Raw genomic sequence first — 21053 nt, forward strand, 5'->3', positions numbered from 1 at the left:
TAAACTTAAAACACAAGCAGAAAACAAACCGCATTACATATGTCACACTCATACCACATATGTGGACACATTTCAGACACACTACACAGTGGCTTTGGGTGCAGTGGCAAATGGGACTGAAGATGGAGAATGGAAGAAAGAAAAATAGAAACTGAGGGGTCTCACAGAACTTGATGAAGAAAGGGTGTCAAAACCTGAGGATTTAAAACACCCCTCTTCTGCCTCCTCTACTTTTCCTGGACCCCATCAAAACCCTCACCTTCCACATTACACATAGGACATCTGGCTTTGGGCTCTGTAAAAGCAGGAACTGTGTTAAATACAATGTAATACCTACCCCTCACAGCTTTTGGCCAGGGCTCATCAGATAATACAGCTCTCCACTCTTTCAATGAATAGATTTGAATCAGAGGTGCACAAGCACAACTACATTTCCCAGAGATCTCTAGGTGATTCTAACTCAACTTTGAGGGCGGAGCAGTTTGTAAGGCCAGGGAGGGCACTTCCTGTACTGGTGCTGGAAGTGGGAGGACAGAAGGCAGGCAGCCTGCTTCCTGGTTGAGAGTCCTAGTGGAACTCGGTAAGTGACTTGTCTGTGCTTTGAAATTGGGGCTTATTCCTATCTTAAATGTTGAGTCCGGAGGACTAGATACTACATTTGCCTGAATTTTAGGTCCCAAGGTGGTTCAGGAAGTTTGGCTAACACATACTTTACATTCTTATGCTATAACTACTATACAGCATATAAGGGCACAGGCCCTTGATTCAAACTGTCTGGGTTATGGTCAAAGCCACACCACATCTTAGCTATGAGGACTTAGGTCACTCTACATCTCTAAAAGTCAGTTTCTTCATCAGTAAAATGGAAGTAATAAGAGAACTTACTTAAAAGGATTGTGTGGATTAGAGAATTGTGTTAAAAGACAGCTAATGTGTATAATGAGTGTTTCAGGGAGCTGAATTTCCCTCTTGGATAATTGAAGCAGTGGTGTCCACCTCCTCTGTCCCCAACTGGCTGTGTCCCAAAGGGCCCAATTAGTCCTGCAGGCAGCAAGTCCATATTTCCTGTTTCTCCTGCATTAGCTGATCAGAAATTCTCTAATAATCTCAAATGCCCAGGGAGGCTGGGTTGCACTGTCTGGAATGTTTAAAGGAATTCCCACAAGTTTTATCGTACTGAAAAGAGGCTTAGTGGGGAGGGTGCCAGGAGCCATAACTGACAAGTATCAACTCCTTCACTGTTGGCAGATGGAGGATGCCACTTCCTGAGCACAGATGTACAGAATTCCATAGGAGAGAGGAACCTGCTGAGGCAGACAACCCCAGGAGGAAAGGGTCCAATGGGCTCTCCACCCTGGACATTGCTCCCATGTTCTGCCATGATTCTCACAACAACAGCATGCCCGTTGGCACTTTTTAAATAAGTTGCTCTTTCCCTTCCCCAGGGCTCTCATTTCAGTTTCTCAGTCACAAAACAGCTGATCCCACCCTCTCCCAATCCAAAGGAAGTTAGCTGTCAACTATTTAGCTGCATCTTGTTCAGAGACCTATTTTATTTTCCTTTATAGGCTTAAAAAGTTCAGAGCCAACTTTAAACATAGGCAGATTTTACCTTCAGATCTGAATTTCTGCTTTTCCTGAGGAGGGCAAAAACAAAATAAAACAAAACTCTCAGAACTTCCTGCTTCCTGGGGCCGATTCCAACTGTCTTTAGCCATACCAACTGTTTCTCTTGGGTGGGGCTTTTCAGTGCACAGTTTAAGGATGGTCTGTGGACATAGCTTGCCTGGAAACTTCTCCTTTTCCATCTGGAACATTATTGGGCTGGTCACTTGCCTCTGGGAGTGGGCTGGGTTGTAGTGTCGTTGGGGTGGGCCTCAGAGCCAAAAGAAGATGGGATGGATAAGATGGGAAGGGAAAGGAAAGGAAGGAAAGGGAGGAGGAAAAGAAAAAAACACATAGAAAGAAAAGTTATTCAGGAGGACTCCTTAAAATTATTTTATTCAACTCGGCATTTCTATTCCTAGCTACCTATCCAAAAGACTTGAGAACAGATACTGAAAAATGTACTTGAACACAAATGTTCATAGCTGTGCTATTCATAATAGCTAAAAGTGGATACAACCCAAATTCTCATCAAGGAATGAAGAAGTAAACAAAAATCGTCTATTTATACTATGGAATACTACTAATTCATAAAAAGGAATGAAGTGTTTTGCTTAAGCAACTCTTTGTTAGAGTTCTGGAGACTTGGAAGCCCACTTCTGATTTGTACAGTTTATGTGTGTATTGACATCCTACTTCCCCTTGCTGTAGGACTCTACTTCCTCAGTCCAGAGGACTGATTTCTTGGTCTATCTTCCAACGTTTATTTATTTTTGGGACAGAGAGAGACAGATCATGAACGGGGGAGGGGCAGAGAGAGAGGGAGACACAGAATCGGAAACAGGCTCCAGGCTCCGAGCCATCAGCCCAGAGCCTGATGCGGGGCTCGAACTCACGGACCGCAAGATCGTGACCTGGCTGAAGTCGGACGCTTAACCGACTGCGCCACCCAGGCGCCCCTGTATATTAACCTCTTATCAGTTACTTATGTCCAAGACCTGACTGAATTGCCACAGGTGTATGTGTATTAATTTGGTATCCTACAACTTTACTGATTTCATTTATTACTTCTAATAGTTTTTTAGGTGGAATCTTTATATAAAGTATCATGTTTTCTGCAAATAGTGATAATTTTACTTGTTATTTCCACTTTGATTTTTTATTTCTTTTCTTTTCTGATGTTGTGGCTAAAACTTCCAATACTATGTTGAATAATAGTGGCAATAGTGGGCATTCATCTTATTCTTGATCTTAGAGGAAAAACTTTCATCTTTTCACTGTTGATTATGATGTTGGCTGTTGTTTTGCATATTATAGCCTTTATTATGTTGAAGTATGTTTCTTCCATACCCACTCTGTTGAGAGGTTTTACCATAAATGATATATTGAATTTTACAAAATGCTTTTTTCTGTATCTATTAAGATGACCATATTTTTTAACCCTTCTTTTTGCTAATATGATGTATTACTGTTGTTCATTTGTGAATGTTGTTGCATCTCTTGAATAAATCCCATTTGACCATGGTGTACGATCCTTTTAATATATTGTTGAATTTGGTTTGCTAAATTTTTTTAGGATTTTTGCATTTGTCTTCATCAGGAATATTGGCCTGAAATTGTGTGTGTGTGTGTGTGTGTGTGTGTGTGTGAGTGTGTGTGTGTGTGTGTGTGTGATGTCTTTCTGTGGTTTGGGTATGAGTGTAATATTGGCCTTCTTAAATGATTTTGGAAGCATTCCTCTTAATTATTTTGAAATATTTTCACCAGGATAGGTATTAACTCTTCTTTAAATGTTTGGTAGAATTTATCTTTTAAGACACGTGGGCTTTTGTTTGTTTGGAGTTGTTTGGTGTTTGGTTGGTTGATTTGTTTTTGTTTTTTATTATTGATTCAATTTCATTAATAGTAATGTCTATTCAGATATTCTGTTTCTTCCTAATTCTGTCTTGGAAGATAGTTTCTAGACATTTATCCATTTCTTCCAGATTGTCCCATTTGTTGGCAGGTAATTGTAATTTTTCACATAGTCTATCATTATTCTTTGTATTTCTGTATTATCAGTTATAACTTCTCTCCCATTTCTGATTTTACTTATTTGGGTCTTTCTTTTTTCTTGAGATGTCTGGCTAAAGGTTTGTCAATTTTTTTTTATCTTTTCAAAGAACCAACTCTTAGTTTCACAAATCTTTTTTTATGTTTTTTTTTAGTCTCTATTTATTTTTACTCTGATCTTTATTATTTCCTTCCTTGTACTAACTTTAGACTTTGTTCTTTTTCTAGTTGCTTCAGGTATAAGGTTTGACTATTTCAGTATTTTTGTTTATTTCTTGGGATAGGCCCACATTGCTGTAAATTTCCCTTTTGGAACTATTTTTGCTGCATCCCAGAGGTTTTGAGCCATAGTGTTTCCATTTTCATTTGTTTTGAGTTATATTTTGATTTCCTCTGATTTCTTTGTTGACCTATTGGTTGTTTAGTATCATATTGTTTAGTCTCACGGGTATGTGCTTTTTCCAGTTTTCTCCTTGTAATTGACTTCTAATTTCAAACTGTTGTGGTCTGAAAAGAAGGTTGATATGATTTCAGTCTTCTTAAATTAATTATTGTTTGTAGCCTAAAATGTAATCTATCTTTGAGAATGTTCCATGTGCACTTGAAAAAAATATGTATTCTGCTGTTTTTGATGACATGTGCTATCTATATTTTTTTATTTATTTAAATGCAAGTTAGTTAACATACAGTGAAGTCTTGGCTTCAGGAGTAGAACCCAGTGATTCATTACTTATATATAACACCCAGTGCTCATCCCAACAAGTGCCCTCCTTAATGCCCATCACCCATTTAGCTCACCCTCCCACCAATCTCTCTTCCAGCAACCCTCAGTTCTCTACATTTAAGAGCCACTTATGGTTTGCTTCCCTCTCTGTTTTTTCCTTATTTTTCCTTTCCTTCCCTTTGTTCATTGTGTTTTGTTTCTTAAATTCCACATGAATGAAATCATATATTTCTTTCTCTGACTGAAGTATATCATGTAGCATAATATACTCTAGTTCCCTACGTGTTGCAGCAAATGACAAAATTTCATTCTTTTTCATCGCCAAGTAATATTCCGTTGTATATATATACTGCATCTCTAGCCATTCATCAGTAGATGGACATTTGGGCTCTTACCCATAATTTGGCTATTATTGATAGCATTGCTATAAACATTGGACTGCATGTGCCCCTTTGAATCAGCATTTTTGTATCCTTTGGATAAATACCTTGTAGTGCATTTGCTGGGTCACAGGGTAGTTCTATTTTTTATTTTTTGAGGAAATTTCACACTGTTTTCCAGAGCAGATGGGCCAGTTTACATTCCCACCAACAGTGCAAAAGAGTTCCCCTTTCTCTGCATCCTCACCAACGTCTTTTGTTTCCTGAGTTGTTAATTTTAGTCATTCTGACAGGTGTGAGGGAGTATCTCATTGTAGTTTTGGTTTGTATTTCCCTGATAAGTGATGTTGAGCATTTTTCATGTGTTGGCCATATGTAGGTCTTGCATGGAAAGGTGTCTATTCATGTCTTCCTCCCATTTGTTTAGTGGATTATTTGTGTTTTTGGGTGTTTAGTTTGATAAATTCTTTATAAATATTGGGTACTAATCCTTTATCTGATATGTCATTTGCAAATATCTTCTCCCATTCCATTGGTTGTCTTTTAGTTCTGTTGATTGTTTCCTTTGTTGTGCAGGAGTTTTCATCTTGATAAGGTCTCAATAGTTCACTTTTGTGTTTTATTTCCCAGGTTCCAGAGTCATGTCTAGTGAGAAGTTGCTGAGGTTGAGGTCAAAGAGATTGCTGCATGTTTTCTCCTGTAGGATTTTGATGGTTTCCTGTCTCATATTTAGGTCTTTCATCCATTTTGAGTTCATTTTTGTGTATGATGTAAGAAAGTGGTCCAGTTTCATTTTTCTGCATGTCACTGTCCAATTTTCTCAGCTGCAAGGTTGGTTACATACTCACAAATCAGTCAATGTGATACACCAACCCTGATGCCCAGGAATAAATGCCAGTCAATCATTCTTTAATGTGCTGTTGAGTTCATCTTGCTGGTATCTTGCTGAGAATTTTTGCATCTAGTTTCAGATGCAAAAGACCAGGATGTTTGTCTGTAATTCTTTTCAGTGGAGTCCTTGTTTGGTTTTAGAATCAAGGTAATGCTGGCTTCAGAGAATGAGTTTGGAAGCTTTCCTTCTATTTCTAGCTTTTGGAACAGTTTGAGAATAGGTATTAACTTTTCTTTAAAAGTCTGGTAGAAGTCCTCTGGGAAGACATCTTGCCAAGACACTTGTTTGTTGGAGAATTTTGATTCAATTTCTTTGCTGGTTAGGAGTCCATTTAAATTTTATATTTCTTCCTGTTTCAGTTTTGGTTTGTGCATTTCTAGGAATTGGTCCATTTCTTCCAAATTGCCTAGTTTGTTGGCATATGATTTTTCATAGTGTTCTCTTATAATTGTATTTCTGTGGTGTTGATTGTGATCTCTCCTCTTTCATTTGTGATTTTGTCTGAGTCTTTCTCTTTTCTTTTTGATAAGTCTAGCTAGGGGATTGTCAACTTTGTCAATTCTTTCAAAGAACCAGGTCTTGGATTCATTTATTTGTTCTGTTTTTTTTGTTGTTGTTGTTTCTATATTGTTTATTTCTGCTCAAATCTTTATTATTTCCCTTTTCTGTTGGCTTTAGGCTTTATTTGCTGTTCCTTTTCTAGCTCTTTTAGGTGTAAGGTTAGGCTGTATATTTGGGACTTTTTTGTTGTTACTTGAGATAGACCAGAGTTCAATGTACTTTCCCCTTAGGACTGCATCCCAAAGGGTATGGACTGTCATGTTTTCATTTTCATTTGTCTCCATGTATTTTTAAAAATTTCTTCTTTAATCTCCTGGCTAACCCATTTATTCTTTAGTAGGATGTTCTTTAACCTCCATGTATTTGAAGACTTTCCAAATTTTTTCTTTTTGTTGGCTTCAAGTTTCATAACATTGTGATATGAAAATATGCATGGTTTGATCTTGATCTTTTTATACCTGTTGAGGCCTGATTTCTGATCCTCTATGTGATCTATTCTGAAGAATGTTCCAGGTGCACTCGGGAAAAATGTGTATTTTGCTGTTTTAGGATTAAATATTCTGAATATATTTGTTAAGTCCATCTCATCCAGGGTGCCATTCAAAGCCTTTGTTTCATTGTTCATTTTCTGCTTAAATTACTTGTCCCTTGCTGTAATCAGCATATTACAGTCTCCTCCTGGGGCACCTGGGTGGCTCATTCAGTTGAGCATCTGATTTTGACTCAGGTCATGATCTCACAGTTCATGAGTGCAAGTTCCGCATACAGGTCTCTGCTGTCAGCACAGAGCACACTTTGGATCCTCTGTCCCCTGCTCTTTCTGCCCCTTCCCCACTCATGTGTGTGTGAGCACTCTCTCTCTTAAGCATAAATATTTTTGTTTTAAAAAGTCTTCTACTATTACGGTATTGTTATCAAGGAGTTTATGTTTGTTATTAATTGATTTATTGTTTGGGTTTTTCCAAGTTGGGGGCATAAATATTTACAATTGTTAGATCTTCTTGATGGCTAGACCTCTAAACTGTGATATAATGCCTTTCTTCATCTCTTGTTACTATCAGTATCTATTAAGTTTTCTGGTTTAATAGGTCATTTAAGGTGGCATTTCTTATTGATTTTCTCTCTGGATGATCTATTTATTGATGTTAGTGGAATGTTAAAATCTATTATCCTATTACTGTCAGTTTCTCACTTTCTGTATGTTAGTATTGCTTTATGTATTTAGGTGCTGCTATGTCAGGTTCACCTAACAGTGTTATATATGTAAGCATTATATCCACTTGTTGTGTTGATCCCTTTATTGTTATGTAATGCCTTTTTCTGGTCTCATTACAATCTTTGCTTTAATGTCTATTTTGTCTCATATACGGATTGCTACCCCAGCTTTCTTTCTGTTTCCATTCACAAAATATCTTTTTATGTCCCATTACTTTCAGTCTTTTTGTGTGTGTGTTTTTTAATTTTATTTTATTTTTATTTTTTTTTCAATATATGAAATTTATTGTCAAATTGGTTTCCATACAACACCCAGTGCTCATCCCAAAAGGTGCCCTCCTCAATACCCATCACCCACCCTCTCCTCCCTCCCACCCTCCATCAACCCTCTGTTTTGTTTTTAAGAGTCTCTTATGCTTTGGCTCTCTCCACTCTAACCTTTTTTTTTTTTTCCTTCCCCTCCTCCATGGGTTTCTGTTAAGTTTCTCAGGATCCACATAAGAGTGAAAACATATGGTATCTGTCTTTCTCTGTGTGGCTTATTTCACTTAGCATCACACTCTCCAGTTCCATCCACATTGCTACAAAGGGCCATATTTCGTTCTTTCTCATTGCCATGTAGTACTCCATTGTGTATATAAACCACAATTTCTTTATCCATTCATCAGTTAATGGACATTTAGGCTCTTTCCATAATTTGGCTATTGTGTGTGTTTTTTTTTAAATCAAGTGAGTCTCTTGTATGCAGCATATGTCTGTGTCTTGTTATTTTTATTCATTCAGCCAATCTGTGTATTTTAATTGGACCATTCTGTTCTTTTACATTTAAAGTAGTTATTGATAAGTATGTGTTTATAGCCTTTTTTTGTTGTTTTCTGTTTGTTTTTTCTATTTCTTTGTTCTTTTCTTTTCGTCTTGATATCTTTTCTAATAAGTTTGTGGCTTTCCCTAGCATTGTTTACTTTTATTTCTTATTTCTTTTGTGTATAGACATTTGATTTCTGGTTACCATGAGGTTTATATGTAACATCCTATGTACATAGACTATTTTAAGTTGAGGGTCACTTAAGTTGAACTGCATCCTAAAAGTACACTTTTACTACCCCCCACATTTTATGTTTGTGATGTTATTTTACATGATATTATTTTATTGTTGTTATTATTATTATTTAATTTTTTTATTATTTGATTTTACTAATTATTGTGACTTTGGGTGATTTTGTTACTTTTGTTTTTTAGATTACATACTAACTATATAAATGTCTGATCCACTATTTTTACTATATGTTTATCAGGGAAATTTTTTCTTTCATAATTTTCTTTAGATACGGCTTTTTTTTTTTTTTTGCTTAAGGAAGTTTTCTTAACATTGCTTGCAAGGCTTGTTGGGTATTGATGAACTCCTTTAACTTTTACTTGTCTGAGTACATTCTTGTCTCTCCTTCAATTCTAAGTCATAACTCTACCAGACATTTGAATATACTGGGCCATTCTTTCTGGCCTACAAAGTTTCTACTGAAAAATAGAAAAAAGTTTCTACTGAAAAATCTGCTAGTCTTATTAAGGTTCCCTTGTACATAACTAGCTTTTTTTTCTCTTCCTGCTTTTGAGATTTTCTCTTTAACTTCAACTGTTGACATGTTAGTTACAATGTGTCTTGGTGTGGGTCCCTTTGGTTCATCTCACTTTAGACAGTAGTTACAAACGATTCCATCTGAATCAATAATTTATTTGTGCTACTCATTGCCTTGAGTGGTAGGGAACCACCCCATGAGGTCTCTCCCTGGATAAATCTATTTAAAATTTTTTTTAAGGCTCTTGCTTGTAACTTCTTTTTAGGAGACAATAAGGGTTTCCTTAACAAAAAAAATTAAAACCACTGATGCACATGTAAAATACAGAGATTCTAGAGACTAGAAACTAGACAGCAAATTCTACATACCAACCTTCTCTCCAGGTGTACATTCAAAATGGTAAATTGTAATTGAAGTAACATGTCACTCAAGGATGAGTCACTTAAGGATAAATCACAGCAGTCCATTCAACCACTTAATATTGATCATTCAAAAAAAAACATCCATTTTATCTACAGAAAAAAACAAGTGTCTTTTATCTGATATTCAAGGCCCTTTAGTGTTGGCTTCATTCTGTATATCTTACCTTCCTTCATACAGCTCTCCAAAATAACCATCAATGCGACTTAAGTCAGTTTCCCATAATCAGACACTGAGACAAGGACCCATGTGCAAGTGACATATTAAGGAAGTTCTTCTGAGAGAAACCAAGTTTCAGCTTCAGTGAGAACTATAAGTTTGTCCAGACACAAGGCAAGCACCTGGGTTTTCAAAACCTCCCACCAGTAAGTCACTGACCGAGGGCAGCCCTAGAAGCCTGTCATTTTCAGCTTTCCAGAGAGAGAGGCAAAGCAGATCTAGAAGCCCTCAAGGAATTCTCCAAAGAAGGTCTAGGGTGCAGGTCCTTATGCATAAGAATGCAAAAGTTATACCACCTCATACCTGTCAGAATAGCTAAAATTTAAAATTCAGGAAACAACAGATGTTGGCAAGTATGTGGAGAAAGGGAAACCTTTTTGCACTGTTGGTGGTAATGCAAACTGGTACAGCCACCATGGAAAATAGTATGGAGGTTCTTCAAAAAATTAAAAATAGAATTACCCTATGACCCAGCAATTGCACTACTAGGTATCTATCCAAAGGATACAAAAATGATGATTTGAAGGGGCACAGGTACTCCGTTTATAGCAGTGCTATCAACAATAGCCCAAATGTTCATCGACTGATGAATGGATTAAAAAATGTGGTGTATATATACAATGGAATACTACTTGGTGATCACAAAGAATGAAATCTTGCCATTTGCAACAACATGGATTGAACTAGAGTGTATTATGCTAAGCAAAATAAGTCAGATAAGGAAAAATATATGATTTCACTCATGTGGAATTTAAGAAACATAACAGAAAACATAGGGGAAGAGAAGAAAAAATAAGATAAAAACAGAAAGGGAGGCAAACCGTAACAGACTCTTAAATACAAACAGGGTTACTGGAAGGGAGATGGGTGTGGGGGATGGACTAAATGGGTGACGGGAATTAAGGAGGGCACTTGGTAGGATGAGCAGCTGGGTGTTATACGTGAGTGATGAATCCTTGGGTTCTGCTCCTGAAACCAATACTACTAACTTGAATTTAAATACATTAAAAAAAAACCACAAAGCTGGGCCAAGCACAGCAAAATGGTAAAAGAGATCTGAGGTGATTTGAGTGGCTTACAGGCAGTATTCTCCCCACACTGTCCTTAGTTCTGAATCCTCACAAATCCCATGTGCCTGTCTAGGTACATACACTAAACATGCTCTGTTCTTCATCCCTTTGTACCTGTGTTGGAGGCCAATAGGTTTAAAGGGTTTCATTGAGTCACATTTTTTAATGTTTTTAAATTACTTCAGCTATAATTCTCATAAATTTTCTACTCTTTATTCTATAGTAAAGGGAGTCAATTCTGCGCAGCACTCCTTTATTTTGGCCTCTCTCTTCCTTATTTTTTTCTCATTTTGATTTACATCTTCACTAACCACTGTAGAGGTAATATTTTGTCAAGGTAGCTTGTCATTGTTTTATTTCTCAAGTTTTTTTTTTCATGTTTGAGATTGTCTTTATATTTATGTTGCCTTCATGATTAAATTAAAAACTAACATAATCATCTGAGGGTCACACTTCCATTCAGTACTTTGTAAGCATAATTCAATTACTTCACATTTGGATACTTCTGTGAAGTATTCTGATGCCAGTCTTATTTTTCTGCCTTATAAATTGTTTGCTTTCTCTGCCTGATGCTTGAATAGTTAAATTTTGAATATTCAACAATTTAATCAGAATATATTCCAGTGCTGAATACGTTAAATCAGACTTTTCCCAAATCTTGTTTTTCTTGTGTTGTAAATCTGTTTTTTTTTTTTGCTTCATTTTAGGAATATGTCATCTCTTTCTCTGTTAAAAGTTTACTTTTGAGACAGAGAGAGAGCACAAGCAGCGGAGGGGCAAAGAGAGAGGGAGAGAGACAGAATCTCAAACAGGCTCTGTGCTTACAGCACTGGGAGATCATGACCTGAGCCAAAATTAAGGGTCGGTAACTTAACAGACTGAGCCACCCAGGCGCCCCACTCTTTCTATTATGATTTTTGAGTTTTCTTCAGAAACACCAATTATCTTTACATTGAATCATCCTTGACTACTTTTTCTACTAGCTTTTCCTTGTTTAATGGCTTTATTTTTTTATTAACTCATAGTAACCTGAGTATCAAGTTTTTCTTCTACTTAAGAAATTTGAAATCATACTGTATCTATATTGTTCCCTTCTGTTTATAATTGATTATGTGTTAGCTTTGTTTTTGTTCTTCATTAGTTTCCTAAGGCCTGAAATCTTTTGTTCCATAATGCTGTATTGTTTTAGCACCTCATTTTTTGGCTTTATTTTATAAGTCCATTTTAAATGTTCTATTATTCCAAGTACCTGTGAAAAAAATATTTCCATTGTTCAGTTTATATTTTTCTTGAGTTGGTGGTCTTTGTATTTTACATAGTATGTTCTTTTCTTCTTATCCCAATCTCAGTATATTTGCATTCTGCTTTTTTATTATATTCATGTATGTGAGGCTCTGGCTCCCCCTTGGTTTCTTTTTTTTTTTTTAAGTTTATTTAGAGATGGAATGTGTGGAGGGGAAAGGCAGAGAGAAAGAGAGAGAGAGAGGGAGAGAGAATCTCAAGCAGGCTCTACACTGTCAGTGTGTAGCCCAATGCAGGTCTCAAACACATGAACCATGAAATCATGACCTGAGCTGAAATCAAGAGTCAGACATTTAACCAACTGATCCATCCAGGCTCCCCTCCCTCTTTGTTTCTTTAATATGACTGGGGAGATGTCTGGTTGGGGTGGGACTTGACTCTTCAATCTTTTCAGTGGAAATGAATTATGACAGAAGATAGTTGGGTGGCCAATCTTCTGTATATAAGCAGTTCTTTTCTGGTGACACCATACATTAAAAACATTACCTTATTTTTCTGTGCCAATATCCCCAAATATACTTTACACCTAAAGGAAGACCAGGTACTACCATTACATACTGGTGTTTCTGTGTTTGGTAAATCTTGTAGTAATCAGGGGCATGAAACATGTTTTACTCTTCCTTGCTGATCCCATGACAATCATCTTGTTGCTTCTGAGCCTCCTCTGGCTTCCACAGTGTCCATGACTAGAATTCCATCAGTGTTGCTGTCATTTCCTGTGGCTATACTTTCTACAGTGTCTCCTACATAATTCAGATATTCACTTTTTAGTCCTTTCTTTTCTGTTTTGCATTTTTAGGGATTTTTAAAAAATAATTCACTGTCCACCAAACTACTTTTTTGTTTGCAAGGGAAATCACAATATATATTTTACTATCTTATCTATTATTTCTAGAGTTAAGGCCAGAAATAAGAAATTTCTAAGTATTCTGAATGGAAACTAAAAATCATTCTCCTTCTAATTTGCCTAAGATATTAAGTACCTTTATGAAACTTCTCAGCACTCTATAAGTATGTTCATTTTGTCTTCTTTGAGTTTTACATTTATCTTTAAGCTGGAAGCAAAGGGTATATCACTTCACAGAGATGCTACAAATCAACTTATAAAGCTAATAGCATTTCCAATGCGATATTTCCCTTCCAACTACTTTTTACTTTCCCAGTAGAAATATTCACTATTTCCCAGTGAAATGCTTTCCCAGCATTTTGCTTTGAATCACTTTAGTTACACACAATTTCTTATGTTTAGTCACAAAATACTCAAGTATTTTTTTAGTTACAACATGTTTGCATTGAGACTCCTAATAGAAACTGATTTTTTTTAGTGGACAGTTACTAAATTCTAATTTAAAATTCTATCTTAAGGGCACCTGAGTGGCTCAGTCGTTAAGCATCAGACTTTGGCTCTGGTCATGATCTCACAGTTGATGAGTTCGATTGAGCTCAAGCCCTGATTGAGGTGAACACAAGCCCCATTTCAGGTAGAATGCAACCCATGCTTCAGGTAAAAGTTAAGCCCCACTTTGTATGAACCCTGCTTCTCTCTCTCACTCTCTTTCTCTCTGCCCCTTTTGGGACTCTCTCTCTCTCTGCCTCTTACTTTCATCCTCTCTCTCTCTTTCAAAAAAATTATATCTTAAAAAGAGTATAAAGAGAAAGAGGGGAAAAAGGAAAACAAAACACTTGAAAACAAACTATGACAATTCAAAAATTATATAAAATAATTTCCTAGAAGTAATAATGGTCGGACCAAGAATCAAATGGCCAATCTATAAACTACTTGATTCCCTTTCAATTAACCTTCACCTCTGTTCCTTATATATACATTTAGATTATTGGTTAGGTGCCAGAGAGGATATGATGTGGTCTGGCTAAATACCAGTTGTTCCTCTGTGTGTAGAGTATTACAGCTTGTTGGGAAAAGATGCTTTTGAGATGACAAGAAATGTAATGGATCTAATAGATTTAAATAAAAAAATATTTCAGATATCAAGAACAGAGAAAGGGAGTGCTAGCTGAGTCAAAAACAAGAGAAATAAAAGAATCTGAAAGAAATGATATGAGGAGAGAAAAGAGAAATACTAAACTTATGACTATTAAACTTAAAGCCTTTGTACCATGACATCTCAGGTTGTACCACGTTGCAAAAAGGGTTTGCCTTGATATCTGTATAAAATTATTGCAATTTGAGTCTCAGTAGTTTAAAACTATTGACTAATTTCTTTTAAGATAAAGCATATCTAAACCATATATCCTTTGTTCCACATCATAGTTTAAAACTATTGACTAATTTCTTTTAAGATAAAGCATATCTAAACCATATATCCTTTGTTCCACATCACCTGTCCTTATTCAACACTGCTTCTGGATATAGAAATAAGGAAAGGTTTGGGATGGTCTGGCTAAATTACAGTTGTTCTCTGTTTCTGAGTGATAGTTTTAGAGCTTTTGTAGATGTTGATAAAAGATACCAATGCAAATTGAGAAGAAATGAAATTATTTGGAGAAAATAAAGTTGCAGACACCAAGAATGCAGAAATTTGAAACAATAACAAAATGGAAAGAAGAGTTGATGAAGAAAGAGAAAAAATACAAAAGAAATGACAATAAGGACAATAGAAACATAGCTTATCACCACTAGCTTAGGGACAGGGCCTTTTGTTTCATGTCACTTCAGGCCATGTTATATTAACAATGGTAAGGCACCACTGTTACAAGTAGTGTCTTACATGGGATTAGGGCTCTTCACTAGCAGGGGACAGAAAACTTTTCTACATGAGATTTAACAAAATAAGGGCTTTTTTTTTTTTTTTAGCTCACCTTAGTGGAAAGTCAAGAGATAATTTAAGATTTTATTCATGTCTTTCTTGTCTTTTCTCCTGCTTTTCTTTTCTCAACTCCATAAATTCTTTGTTGATATTATTTTTCAGCAAGTTTTCCTTGTAGCTTTGAGAAAATATCCTACCAGTGTTTAGCCCTGCAGGAGAATATATCTGCTTAGGTTTCAGAAAAATTCCTTCAGTAGAGTCTCACTGACCCGACTTGGATAACATGCCATCCATGAGCAAAGCACTGGTCTAGAGCCTTTGTACTTTAAATTGGTCTTTCTGGGGCGCCTGGGTGGCGCAGTCGGTTAAGCGTCCGACTTCAGCCAGGTCACGATCTCGCGGTCCGGGAGTTCGAGCCCTGCGTCGGGCTCTGGGCTGATGGCTCAGAGCCTGGAGCCTGTTTCCGATTCTGTGTCTCCCTCTCTGCCCCTCCCCCATTCATGCTCTGTCTCTCTCTGTCCCAAAAATAAATAAACGTTGAAAAAAAAATTTAAATTGGTCTTTCTTAGGTTAAATGTTCAGCTGAATATGTACAACTTATTCTTCATAAAATAGCCAGAAATATCAAAATGATTATGGTATACTTTGCTGAACTGAAACCTTCCCCTACTGTCCTTCTCACAGTGATTTGGCACTGCAGACTAAAGGCCAAAAGGCTGATATGGTTTATAGACCTATGTCACTTGTCTGATCTCGTTTCAATCCACATTCCCTCTCACTCTGCTTCAATCACTAGCTTTCTACATGTTCTCTGAACATTCTAGGCAAGTGTACTTTTTTTGCTGTTTCTTCTGCTTAAGTGGTCCACACAATGTGGCATGGTTCATTCTCTCACATCCTTAAAATCACAATGAAACTTTCTTTGATGACTTTATTTGAAATTAAAGTTCTCTCAGTGAACAATGTGTATTCTTTCTTTGCTTTAGTTTTCCACAAAGCACTTATAATCTAAGAAATTGAATATTTTATTGGTTTATTTAATTTACTATTTATGTCAGCCCAATCCCTACTAAAATGTAAGATTTCTGTGGGCAAGCAAGCAGCAGATCAGTAGCAAATACATAGTAGGTATTCAGAAACTATATTGAATGAATTAATAAATCAGTGCACAAATGAATGTAAATCTTTGAGTGGGAAACTTTGACTATGGTTTTATCTAAAGGGGAAAGTGAGTGGGTCAGGCACCATGAACAAAATGGACTTCTTTAATAATTCTCCTGTTTATATTAGGAATTATTTGTAAATCCTGTTTTGATACTGATTCAAACCTTGCTTTGTTCATCATGAAGAAAACCACATGTAAGCTGTTTATAATTTCGCTCCTCACTTATTCTGAATTTCCAATTTTTCATGTTCAAAATGTGAATGAAATGATAGTTTTCCTACAGGGTTACTAAGTCTACTAGGTGAATTTGTATTCATCAAAGTATTTTATACAATAAAAGCACTAAACAAAAGACTTATGATTATGGATCTTTATAACCACTGATTGTATTTACATATTAAAAATTTGTTATAATTAAGCTAATAAAAGAAATTCAAATGGAAAATAAATATATTTGTTTCTATTTTGTTGTCTTTCCCTTAGGGGATCATGGACATTGAAGCATATTTTGAAAGAATTGGTTATAAGAATTCTAGGAACAAATTGGACTTGGAAACATTAACTGACATTCTTCAGCACCAGATCCGAGCCATTCCCTTTGAGAACCTTAACATCCATTGTGGGGAAACCATGGAATTGGGCTTGAAGGCCATTTTTGAGCAAGTTGTGTGGAGGAACCGTGGTGGATGGTGTCTCCAGGTCAATCATCTTCTGTACTGGGTTCTGACCACAATTGGTTATGAGACCACAATGTTGGGGGGTTATGTGTACAGTACTGCAGCCAACAAATATAGTAATGCTATGATTCATCTCCTGCTGAAGGTGACTACTGAGGGTAAGAATTACATAGTGGATGCTGGATTTGGACGTTCTTACCAGATGTGGCAGCCTCTGGAGTTAATTTCTGGAAAGGATCAGCTTCAAGTGCCTTGCATCTTCCGCTTGACAGAAGAGAGAGGAATCTGGTACCTGGACCAAATCAGAAGACAGCAGTACATTGCAAATGAAGAATTTCTTAATTCTGATCTCCTGGAAAAAAATAAATACCGAAAAATATACTCCTTTACTCTTGAACCTCGAACAATTGAAGATTTTGAGTCTGTGAATACATACCTTCAGACATCTCCAACATCTGTGTTTACAAGCAAGTCATTCTGTTCCTTGCAGACATCTGAAGGGGTTCACTGTTTAGTGGGCTGCACCCTTACCTATAGGAAATTCAATTATAAGGACAATATGGATTTGGTAGAGTTTAAGGTCCTGAATGAAGAAGAAGTAGAACAAAAGCTGAAAAATATATTTAATATTTCCTTAGAGAGAAAGTTTGTGCCCAAACATGGTGATCAATTTTTTACCATTTAGAGTAAGGAGTAAGAATAGTCTTCAGTATTACTTCATGTACTGAAACTTTTTGTTATAAAAAATATTAAACATATATTAGAGAAAATAAACTAATGTGTTTATGTATTTATCACCGAATTTATCAACTATCAATTACCATATTTCCTCTATTGTTTGCACATTATATTAAAGAAAATTTCACTCTTAAAAATATCAGGATTTATAGTTAGATAACATTTTAAAGAAATATAATCAGAAATGTTTCAAAATTAATAAGAAAAGTATTTTAAGGATGGCCTATGGTTTTCTTGGGTGAATATAGTGATTTGTGCTAGGAAATCTTCCATATTGGTTTGTGAAAATGAATGAAAGAAACTTCATTTAAAATAGAGTTGGGAGGCCAGAATGGGGAGCTCATACATCCTACCACTTTTCATCAATTGCAGACCCCAACAAGATGTGTATCTTGCATTCGCAATAAGAAGCTTACTTTACTCCAACAGTAAGAATTTTTCCTTGCCCTTCAACAAGATCAGCCAATGATACCACAATTCAGCCAATGAGAAGTTGTCACTACCTTAGGCTCTTGCTTTCCTCCGATGCTTTCCTTTCATTCAGGCACCCCCAACTGCATTTTTAAACACTAACAACAGAATATCTGAAAAAGAAATTCACAATAGCATGAAAACAATAAAACACTTAGGAACAAATTTAGCCACAAGAGTGAAAGATCTATACACTCAAAAACTATAAGACAGTGATGAAATAATTAAAGACACACATAAAAAAATAAAGAAGACACAAATTTAAAAAAAGATAAACCACGTTATGGATCACAAGTATTAACATTGTTAAAATATTCATACTGCTCAAGGTTATCCATAGAGGCAATGCAATCACTATCAAAATTTTAGTGACATTTTATACAAAAATGGAACAATCCTAAAAAGTGTATGGAACCACAAAAGACCTTGAGTAGCCGAATCAATCTTGGGAAAGAACAGAGGTAAAAAAAAATACTCTCTCTCTCTCTTTCAAAAATAAATGAATATTAAATGTTAAAATATTCACACTGTTCAAGGTTATCCATAGAGGCAATGCAATCACTATCAAAATTTCAGTGACATTTTACACAAAAATGGAGCAATCCTAAAAAGTGTATGGAACCATAAAAGACTTTAAGTAGCCAAATCAATCTTGGGAAAGAAGAACAATGGTAAAAAAAAAAATACCCTCTCTCTCTTTCAAAAATAAATGAATATTAAAAAAATTTTTTTAAAGGATGAAATCTCAGTTATATTCTGAGGATTGTACAACATGGTGACCTTTAAGAATGTGTATCGTATTTTAAGTTGCTATGAGTAGAGATAATATTCTCACCATAACAGCAACATAACAATACCAACAACAAAATGGTGATTATGTGAGGCAAAGGATGTGTTATCTAATCTTATTGTTAAAACATTTCACAATATATATGTTTATGAAACCATTACATTGTATGACTTAAACTTACACAATATTATGTCAATTATGCCTCAACAAAACTGGGGAAAAAAAGATGCAAGATGGCTAGTACATCTCTACTCATCATGGTTGCATTCTAGGAAGGGAGAGAGCAGGCATAGAAGAAAGGTCTTCAGGGGAGGCTGGGTGACTCTAAGCGACTGACTTCAGCTCAGGTCATGATCTCACAGGTGGTGAGTTTGAGCCCCACGTGGGGCTCTGTGCTGACAGCTTAGAGCCTAGAGCCTGTCTCAGATTCTGTGTATCCTTCTCTCTCTACCCCTCACCCCACTCTCGCTCTCTCTCTCTCAAAAACAAATAAGCTTTAAAAAAGAAAAGAAAAAAATGTCTTCTTATATAAATGGGACTAAAGAAACTTCCAAGAAGCCCCGGCCTTTTATGAGCTGACAGAGAAGAAATAAGGACCTGGTATTAGGTGGTAGTAGGGTATAACAAAGAGGAATGTGACAGAGATGAAAGTGGTAAAGACTTTTTTGATGTGTGAGATAAGGACAAAAAAATCATGCAAGAACTCTGGGGTTTGTAATGTATCACCACCTTGCAATGGGGCCCTGTGAGGTGGGGGAAGTGAGATGAGAATGTGAATGAAGAACATCTTGCCACGAAAGGGGCCACATTTAGTTTTGGGCAGGGAGGAAAAAAGCAGTGGAATAAAAACAAAGGTAATTCAAACAGGATAATTAGTTCTAAAGTCATAGAGTTGGCTTGTAAACCATAAGCAGGTTGTCCTAACACAATGTTTCACTGAGAACAGAGGAACTGAAAAGATGAAATCCACTAAAAAGGAACCAGCATATAGGGTGCCTGGGTGGCTTAGTCAGTTGGGCACCCAACTTCGGCTCAGGTCATAATCTCACAGTTCATGAGTTTGAGCCCAGCATTAGGCTCTGTTCTGACAGCTCAGAGCCTAGAGTCTGCTTCAGATTCTGTGTCTCCCTCTCTGCCCCTTCCCCACTCATGCTATGCCTATCTCTCAAAAATGAATAAAGATTTTTTTTAATTTTTTTCAACGTTTATTTATTTTTGGGACAGAGAGAGACAGAGCATGAACGGGGGAGGGGCAGAGAGAGAGGGAGACACAGAATCGGAAACAGGCTCCGGGCTCCGAGCCATCAGCCCAGAGCCCGACGCGGGGCTCGAACTCACGGACCGCGAGATTGTGACCTGGCTGATGTCGGACGCTTAACCGACTGTGCCACCCAGGCGCCCCAAGATTTTTAAAAATAAAATAAAATAAATAGATCCAGTGTAAGTGGCTGTCATTGCAGCATGTGGTCTTAGAAAGTGATTTCAGATACATTTCCAGCCCCTCTTCCCATGCCTTTAAGCATGACGTGAACAACCAGTGCAGCCTCCAGTCCCTGTTCTCACTCACATGCTACTACCAACAGACTGAGGGAGAAATGGGCATATGCGTTTGGTAACTAGTGGATGAGAGTTAGTTTAATGGAGAAAATGGAAAGAATCGTGGTTCTGAAAGGGACCAGTCATAAAGCAATTTTTTGCCTGACTCCAGCCCCTTAACAATAAAATGGATTTGCCTTTGCAGATTGCCCTACTCTAGGGATAGCTTAACAATAAATTTTCTTAACTCCTCAGCATATTTTTACCTTTGTTGTATTAATACAAATATGGAAAACATGAAGAAGAGAGGAAGGAATTGTATACACAATTAGGTTCAACTCCATTTTGCAAATTCAAAAAAGGAACTTTATATTCAGGAATCTACAAGTCACAGACAAGCTAGTGATGGGTTTAGACTTTGAAACTCTTCTTGCTGTTTCCTCCATTATATTCCAGAGCCAGGAAGGAATTGCATCTCTAAGCAAGTAAAGGGTTAAATGGATTCTGAGCTGAATCAATAAAGATACATTGCAATTGAACCATATGTTAGACTACATATACTTAGACATATATAAAACATTCTATCCAACAACAGAATGTACATTCTTATTTGCAAACAGATTATCCTCCAAGATAAGTCATGTAATAGGACACAAGGCATATCTTAATAAATTTAAGATTGAAATCATACCAACTATCTTTCTGACTACAATGGCCTGATCTGAAAGAGAAAAGCTGGAAAACCAACAAGTATGTGGAAACTAAACAATACACTTCTGAAGAATCAATGTGTCAAAGAAGAAATTGAAAAGGAAATAAAAGTTATGTAAAAACAAAAATGGGAATAAAAGTAGTTCTGAGAGGAAAGTTTATAGCAACACATCCATATATTAA

General features: G+C 36.4%; 1 protein-coding gene across 1 annotated transcript; it reads left to right on the forward strand.

Moving 5' to 3' along the window:
* Positions 1-511: 511 nt before the first annotated feature.
* On the forward strand, positions 512-17398 carry LOC101095575 (arylamine N-acetyltransferase 1-like). The gene is made up of 2 exons (XM_004001593.6): positions 512-580; positions 16431-17398. The coding sequence occupies exon 2, from the start codon at positions 16437-16439 to the stop codon at positions 17307-17309; it is 873 nt and encodes a 290-aa protein (XP_004001642.2). The 5' UTR covers positions 512-580; positions 16431-16436; the 3' UTR covers positions 17310-17398.
* Positions 17399-21053: the final 3655 nt, after the last annotated feature.

The sequence above is a fragment of the Felis catus genome, chromosome B1 (assembly GCF_018350175.1).
Source record: "Felis catus isolate Fca126 chromosome B1, F.catus_Fca126_mat1.0, whole genome shotgun sequence".
In the NCBI taxonomy this organism is placed as follows: Eukaryota; Metazoa; Chordata; class Mammalia; order Carnivora; family Felidae; genus Felis; species Felis catus.

Bases quoted from the DNA above. Each gene is read 5' to 3' on its own strand.
- LOC101095575 (XM_004001593.6), top strand. From the start codon at position 16,437: ATGGACATTGAAGCATATTTTGAAAGAATTGGTTATAAGAATTCTAGG.